The sequence below is a fragment of the Mastigoproctus giganteus genome, chromosome 4 (genome assembly GCF_048544385.1).
Source record: "Mastigoproctus giganteus isolate SK-2022 chromosome 4, ASM4854438v1, whole genome shotgun sequence".
Classification (NCBI taxonomy): Eukaryota; Metazoa; Arthropoda; class Arachnida; order Uropygi; family Thelyphonidae; genus Mastigoproctus; species Mastigoproctus giganteus.
In genome coordinates, this window is record NC_143578.1 from 217,665,058 (window position 1) to 217,673,632 (window position 8,575).

Genomic DNA, 8,575 nt, shown 5'->3' on the forward strand with positions numbered 1-8,575 from the left:
AAATTTCTCTAGATGGGGTTATGGGCTAGAAATATCAAACTTTGAGGCCTAATAGGTCGGGCAAGAATTTTGGTGTTAATTAAATTTGTACGTGTGGGGAAAACGCGGTGTAGCCACTTTAGGTAAAGTGTAAAGTATGTTGATGTCAAGCAGCAACACGGGTTCCCCCCCCCATCTCCGCGTTGCTTTCATTATGGGTGCGCCAGTTTGCTGGGAAAGCCAGAGATTTAAAAGTGTATGGATCTTGAATTTGTGTAGTGTCGTGTACCGTTGCTTCCTCTCTTCCCTGCCAGGGAAGGGAATTAAAAGGAATCAAGTCAGAGTGCTCGATTCATTACCAACAAGGCGTGTCGGCAGCGAGGCTGCGTGGTCTAGATCGGTGTGTTACAATCCGGTCACTGGTTCAGTCCAGGACTGTGGTCTTTCATGCAGTTGAGTTCCGCGTCCGTTTCTCTAAATTCAGATGTAGAGGTTGTTCTTTGTTAGAACTGTGTGATCACATTTTGTGATGGTGTTTAAGCTTCCAAGGCCCGGCGGAGTTAATTAAATAAAATAATCTGGTCTCCGTCCTTAGTCTTGTCATAATATAATGTTGCTTTGTTACTCCTCTGCAGTTTTATTTCATGTTATCCAGTTTCCGTCTCTAATTGGCAATCTTTGTCTATTTTGAGGGAGCGTTTGACACTGTTTGGTGGGACAGCACTTTGGAGCGCCTCCGATCTGCCTCCTGTTCTCATCAACTTTATCAACTTCTCTGAAAGAACTGTTATCTTAAAATCCAAGTATCAACATGTCCACAGGCCTGTCTCTCGGGAATGCCCCCAGGGGTCGGTTTTGGGGTCTGTGGTGTGGAATATGGTTCTACAGAATTGACTCTTCCGCTCCTTTGAGAACACCAAAGTTGTAACCTTTGCCGATGACCCTACGATCGCTGTGTCTGGAAAATCTAGGAGTGCCACTGAACATAACGCCAATCTGGTCCTGTCTGATCTCTCCTCCTGGGCAGCTTTGAACAAACTCCGCATTAACCCAAGTAAAACCAAAATGATGCTCTTTAAGCACAAGCTAGACCTCAGGCGCCCGCCCACCACAGGTTAAAATCTCTGGAATCCGGCTATCCATAGTTACTGAAGCTACCATTCTTGGAGTAGTAATTTACCACAAACTGAGCTTCCTGCCACACCTCACCCATCTCAGATCAAAACCCAAGAAGCTCTCTGGTTCCATTATTCGTATCTCCAGAAACGACTGGGGCCTTTTCAAGAGGACGTTTCGTCTTTACCATAAAGCAATCTTCCTGCTGATCGTCACATATGCAGCCGATGCCTGGTTTCGCCGAGTTGGCTTGGCCAAGATGAGAGACAGATTGAGTTCCATCCAACGTACAATGCTACTGGCTACACTTAAGAGTTTGCACAACAGTATCAACAGCAGCCATCCAGGTCATAGCTGGAACTCTTCCTCTGGATCTGTATGCCGCGTACAGAGGACTAGTATTTAGAATTAAAAACAACATCCCCACTAAGTTCCTTGACATCGAGCTTGTTATTGACACCGACCCAAAAGCTGAGAAAGCCAGATGCTACAACGAGTTAGTGAACATCTGGCAGACCCGCTGGGATGGTTAATAGAAGATTCCTTCCTGATGTCACCTTTACATCCTCTAATTCTGTCCAATCCTAGCTTTCCCTCACCATGGAGACTTCCTTCCTGGTTATTCCCTCCCGGTTCTCTTAATGAAAAACTGCACCAACAGGCCTCTGCACGACTGACCTGTGCTACTGCAGAGCAAAAGGAAAACTGGAGGCACCTCCTTTTTGACTGTATCCTGTACGAAGATTTGAGGCAAGGTTTAGTGAACACCATCCCAATATCTGAAAATTAATTAGACCAGTTACTCCTAACCCCTGAACGTTTATCTGCTCTTCACAACTTTGCTACGGAAATCTTTGCTCGAAGGAGAAGATCATATAGAGTGGTCAACACCCCTGGCATTGGGCCTGAAGTGGATTAGATAAAGGGTTTTTTTTTTCCTCTGCTTCTTTTATTTTTTTTATTTTTTCCCTCAAATGTAGTTATGTTATTTTTTATATTTTTTCCTTCTATTTATTTTTTTTTCTTTTATTTTTCCGTTTTTTTTTTTCTCTCTCTCCAGTGTACCCATGCCAATATTCTCTCTCTCTCTCTCTCTCTCTCTCGGGTAAATTTTATTTTATTTTTTTTTTTGTTTATTTTTTTTTATTTATTTTTTTTATTTATTTATTTTATATATATTTTTCCCTTGCATTCTTTTTGGAGTCAGTCACTCCAGACTGATTTTTATTTATTTAAATTTATTATTATTTATTTTTATCAATATTATTATTATTAATCCTGGCCCACCTGCTGGAAACATCAGGTGGGTTAGAGTCTCTTTTGAGACAGTACGTGCATTACTGGGACTGGCCCACCTTCCCGTAGTGTGACGAGTACTCAGAATCATCTCTCCAGGTGACTGATGCTTGTGGGTAGCCAAGCAGCCAGACACAACAACAGAACATACACATAATACACACAAACATACGTCAAACACATATCTGGCCCATTTGTAGTGATACTGTTCATCACAGAGACACAAGGCGGAGTTGAACAGACGTTCTAGGTGCTGCCCTTTACAAAAACATGTCCAGTTTCCATCTCTGCCTGTGCGGTAGCACAGTGGTATCGTCACCGTCCTCCCCACACCGGGTGGAAAAGGCTCGGGATAATCCCGTCGATGACGAGACGAACTTTGGTTGTTTTTTTTTTTTTTTTTAACTCCGTGGCTGAGTTAGTCGGTCTCAGGTGTAGATAGCAAGTTTTCCCCCCAGAAACTGGGGTTTTTTCGTCCAGCAAACAGGCAAATCGACCAGAGAAACGCAATTTACAGACAAAATAAATATATGGGTAAATGTAATCATTTACAGGGGACCCTAATATCATAATTTTTTTTAAAGTTTCCAATCTCTGAGTCTTCATTCACGTTTTGATTGGGTTGCTGGTTCATTTGTTGAGATTGCATGGTTCGACGCATAGCGAATAATTCCTGGGCATAATCAGTGAAGGCTATGTATGATTCCTTGTCATCCAGGATATACTGTTCCTGGTCTTTGGGAGTGTTTCAATTTTGTCACCAGCTGACAGCGGAGATCGTCATATTGGTGGCAGTCGAACATCAGGTGAGCCCACGTTTCTTAGGTGTGGGTGTGTTAGGTTGCCTGAGCGGAGCCCGGAGTTTCCTCCAATAGCCGCTTCATTTCTTCTTAGATGTCAGAGTGCCCAGCACTTGGATGACTGGACCCAGGATATCCCAGCAGAACATCGCCCAAAGCATGACACCGCCACCACTGGCTTGTTTTCGTCCCACGGTGCATTCAGGCGCCATCACTTCACCAGGTAAACGACGCACACGTACCCGGCCGTCCGCAAGGTGCAACAGGAAACGTGATTCATTGGACTAGACGACCTTTCAATCACTCAAGGTCCAGTTTTGATGCTCGCGTGCCCATTGTAGGCGCTGTCGCCGGTGAACAGTGGTTAGCATGGGCACTCGGTGCGGCCTGCGGCTACGCAGTCCCATTTTCAGCAGGGTTCGATGTACTGTGTTGTGACACATTACTCCCATCACCAGCATTTAAATTACCGGCGAGTTGCGTCACAGTCGCCCTTCTGTTGCGACGTACCATCGAGGAGAATCTTTGCTCACCTCGAGCATGGATGAACATTGGTCGTTCAACACCTCGCCGGCGGGTCGGTCGTGGGTGTTCCCTCCTCGGACCACTTTCGTTAGCACGGCTGACCGTGAGCACTCCACCAGCCGTGTCGTTTCGGATATGCTCTGACCCAGTCGTCTGGCCATTACAATTTGGCCTTTGTCAAACTTGCTCAAGTCCGCTGCCTTTCCCATCTGAAGAACAAGAGTAACACTGATTAACGGAGCTCAGTATCAGGTGTTTTTATACCGTGTCCCGACCCCTGCACGCGCCGTAGTTCACCTGCAGTTGCTTCGATTTGCATAACGACTTGCTGGTCATAATGTTTTGGCTCATCGGTGTACGTTTATATTACATATAATGAAACTGAAAAGTACAGACGTATTTCTCATATTTTACAAGCCAAAATTCTTCGTTATGATACTGGATCCCCATTCACAAAAAAAAAAAAAAAAAATTTCTTGAACATTTTTATTTCGCTGGTGTCTTCAAGATTTCGGGGATCTATCACAATTACTTCCTTGCTTCCCGTTAAATATAGATTGCACCACACATTTATTTGTTTGGAAAGCTCGATTAGAAAACACAGTAAGTTAACAATCTCTCAAAGGAGGTACGGTGAAAACATTATCTCAGAGTGACGAACACCTTGTACACCATTAACCAAACCAACAGATGTCCAGAGGTAGAAAAACAGAAACCTGATATCATGGGAGGAAGAGTCTTTCTTTTCTCAGCATAAAAAACATGGGCCGAAAGTGCTTATTGAAACTGCCTTATTAGACTAATAAAAACGACCTGCTGCTAAAGAAGAAACATAGTCATATATATTAAGAGATGGAGCTTCCCCCTAAAGCGTTAGTGGGATAATCGATGAGGTGAAAAATTAATACTGTTAAGATTGGCTGTTTACCATTAAGACACCGTCTTCTGTTTAGCGACAAAATTGTAAACAGCCCCAGATACTGGGTTCCCAACCACACGCTGCAGTTAGACTCATCTCAATGATGTTCTTGAAAGTATTGAAAGTAAAAGGTATATTAAGAGAAGGTTTCGCGATTCTGCTTATCAAGGAAGGAAGACTCGTTTTATTTTTAAAAAATTAAAGATTTCTTTAAAAATAAAATCAGAATTTTTAAGAAATTTAGTTATGTGACCAGTAGTATCATCCCAATTTATTAACAACCAGTTTCTGTCAAAACTGATAGCAATTTTACCAACGGGTGAAGTATCAGAAAAAACGTAAAGTTTTACAGTTTGTAATTATTCACATACGAAATATATACAAAATTATTCATTTTATTTATTTATCAAAAAACGGAACACCAACAGGCCACGCCCAGTGATGAAGTATTGATACATATACGACATAAATATTGAATTAAAATACATGTACTGTACATTTACTTTATTTTTTTTTTATTTCTGGTATCATCGGTAGTGTGATACTCCTGACGTAACCAAGCTTTAACGAATGGTGTCGCATCCCAATCAAATCTGTTTCCCAAAAAACTTTGCGGTCATCAAATGGGATATACAGTATTTTCCACAAGCATTTCTGTAGTTAGTGGCAATATTACGCTAAATGGCCCTTTCAGCTTCAGTTGAACTAACTGCAATAACTTTCAATATATTTTTTTTAATTCTTTAATATTCTTTGAAGACTGATTGGAAGGTAAATCTCGTTCGTCTACGAAATCACGAAAATCGTTTATAGATGTTAAATAATTTATAAGGATTCATAAGTCTTCTAGTTTTCTTGCACCATCTAACGGAGAACGAACAAAGTCTTTTGGCCGTGTTGTCGGATCCAATATATTAAATAGAGATACCAAATTTGTATATTTATAATCTAAAGTTTCTGATTTTATTATTGTAGGAATAAGATTTTCAAATTTTCCTTCGGCATCTTTCATTAAGTACAGTGTCTCCTTATGCATTTGCGAATTAATCTATCCGCTTTTACTACTGAAATAGTCTTGATTTTGAATATCACGTGATAGAAGAGACGATTCCTCTAATATTTCTAATCATAAAAGCTAGATATTCTACAATGGTAAATCTACAAAATGTAAATCTACAAAATGGTAAATCTACAAAATGTAGATTTACCATTTTCTTCATCATACCAGATATTATATTTTCAGAAATATTCATACAGAGCTAGAAAGGCTCGCCATACAGCACATATGGGCAACCCCCGGCCCGCGGGCCGTATCCGGTCCTCTACTTCTTTTGATCCGGCCCAAATCTATTTCAGCGAAGTTTGTCTGATTCATGGTGGGAGAAAACATGGTGTATTCTACTAACTCACATTAAGCTTACGTCATATGACTTGCGCAAAACACACCATGTTTTCTCCCACCAAGGTTTCTTTCTCACTTTGACTAGCGGCGTGTGTGGGAACGTGTTACAACGTGTCAGTTCGGTGCCTGCATTGATGTTGTGTTCTGTTCGGTGCCTGAGATGATGTTGTGTTCTGTTCAGTGCCTGCGGTGTAGAAGACAGTTTGACAGTTCTGAATATCGCTTATGAATTTGGGACAATGTCAGGGGTTATGTCAAAAAAAAAAAGAAGTAGATGCAGAGAATCCTCAATTTCAAGACAACTGGACGGAGGATTATTATTTTATTCTGAATAAAGGATTTCCTGTATGTCTGCTGTGCAAGGAATCCGTATCTGTCAACAAAGAATACAACTTGAAGAAACACTTTACTTCGAGACATGCGGATCACCAAAAAATCGATGGACAACTACGAAAAGACGAAATACAGAAGTTGAAGAAGAACTTGGATACCCAGCAGCAAATGTTCAACAAGCAAAGAACGCAACACCACAGCATTGTCAAAGCCAGCTTTGTGGTAAGCGAAAAAATCGCTAAGCATTCTAAGTCATTTGGTGAAGGAGAATTTATCAAAGAATGTCTGCTGGATGTTGCAAGTATAATATGTCCTGAAAAGAAAAAAAGACTTCGAGAATATTCGTTTGTCGAGACGTACTGTTGTCCGACGGATAGAAATTATGGCTGATGATATCAAAAAAAGTTTAAAAGAGAAGATTGCTAGATTGAAAGCATTTTCCATTGCTTTGGATGACAGCACCGATGCCTCCGATAGAGCACAACTAGCAATATTTCTTCGAGAAGTTGATGCGGATTTCAACATCACAGAAGAATTATTGGTGCTTCGGCCGTTAAAAGGAACAACTACCGGTGAAGATATATTTGAAACAGTCAACATAGTCTTCGAGATATTTGGGCTTAAATGGAGTTCACTATCTGGCATATGCACTGATGGAGTCCCTGCAATGGTTGGTGCACGGAAGGGATTTATTGGAATAGTTCATGAAAGAGCAATGGAACTACAGATCCATCAGGAAAATTTAACAAATTTTCACTGCATTATTCACCAACAAAATCTGTGTGCAAAATCGATTCACAAATGTTATGGAAGTTGTAGTAGACAGTATTAACTTTATTAAGTCACGTGCACTTAATCACCGCCAATTTAAGGAGTATTTGGCAGACCTATTTTCGGATTATGAAGATGTGTCTTATTGTGAAGTGAGGTGGTTGAGTAAAGGTAAAATGCTAAAACGATTTTATGATCTGAGACAAGACATTGCAGATTTTATGGACATAAAAGGAAACATAATTAACCAAGTAAAAGATGATGAGTGGGTGTGTGATTCAGCATTTCTTGTAGATGTCACCGGATACCTAAACGAACTGAATCTCAAATTGCAAAAACAAGGATAATTGGTTCCTGAACTGCATGGACATGTCAAAGCTTTTTGTAATAAATTAAGATTGTTGGAAAGTCAGATAAGAGCTAAAAATTGTTATCATTTTCCTATTCTAGCAACTCATAAAAATATCCCTTATAATTGTTATGGAGAAGAACTGAAAGCACTAATAGAGCAATTTGATACAAGGTTTGCTGACTTCCAAAACAGACTCCACATTCGCTATATCTGCTCGTCAGATGGATGCTGATGTAAATAATGTGCCAGAAAACTTACAGGTGGAACTTACTGAGCTTCAGGCGGATTTAGTGCTAAAATCACAATTTAACAACATTGCTTTGACGGATTGGTGGAAGAAAAATAAAAATATAGAGTTGCTAGTAGATCACCTTCAGAAAGGCCAGACAGTCGCAGGGAAATATTACTTAAGCCTTGTGAAGTGTTTGAGTGAAAACATCAAAAACAAAAGCCAAAGAAAACTCAGTGCGTTTTTTTTTTTCGGCCCCGGTTACAAGTCTGTTATTGCCATGGCTGTACTGCATGATTGTTGTAGCAGGGTTTTAGGGGCATCAGAAACTAAAGCCATATTGCTCCGTGTATAATGTCTGTAAATTGTGTGTGGTCTGTGGCTGATTTTCTGTTTTATGGACGAAAAACAGAGTTCCTGGAAGAAAAACCATGCTACCCTCTCCTGACACCGACTAACTCAGCCACGATGTGAAAAAGGCCCATAAAAATTCCTCGCGTCATCGACGGGATTAGAACTCAAGTCTTTTCCTCCTGGTGTGGGGAGGGCGGCGATTCTACCTACTGTGCTACCCACGAGCACAGTACTGCATGAGTACCGCTTTGAAATCTTGGACCATCGCCAAAATTCATGAGAACTAGCACTATCGGACTCTCACCTATTTCCTAATTTGAAAAAATACCTGTCTGGTATCCATTATCCCACTGCCAGTAAGTCATTGTTGTAATGGATGCACTCCTGGATGCTCAAGAGAAAACTTTCTTCGCAGCTGCAATCAACGTATTGCAGAATCGGTGGCAAAAGTGTATTAACTCAACAGGGGAAAAACGGCCACGAACTTTTCAAGCACATC

At 40.8% G+C, this 8,575-nt stretch overlaps 1 protein-coding gene across 1 annotated transcript; it reads left to right on the forward strand.

Annotated features, from left to right (window-relative positions):
• The first annotated feature begins 6,752 nt into the window (after window positions 1-6,752).
• On the forward strand, window positions 6,753-7,202 carry LOC150087404 (general transcription factor II-I repeat domain-containing protein 2A-like). Its single transcript, XM_090372475.1, has one exon. The coding sequence runs from the start codon at window positions 6,753-6,755 to the stop codon at window positions 7,200-7,202; it is 450 nt and encodes a 149-aa protein (XP_090228601.1).
• The last annotated feature ends 1,373 nt before the right edge of the window (window positions 7,203-8,575 follow it).

What these genes read in the sequence shown, in the direction of transcription:
- LOC150087404 (XM_090372475.1), top strand. Translation starts at nt 6,753, where the DNA reads ATGGCTGATGATATCAAAAAAAGTTTAAAAGAGAAGATTGCTAGATTG.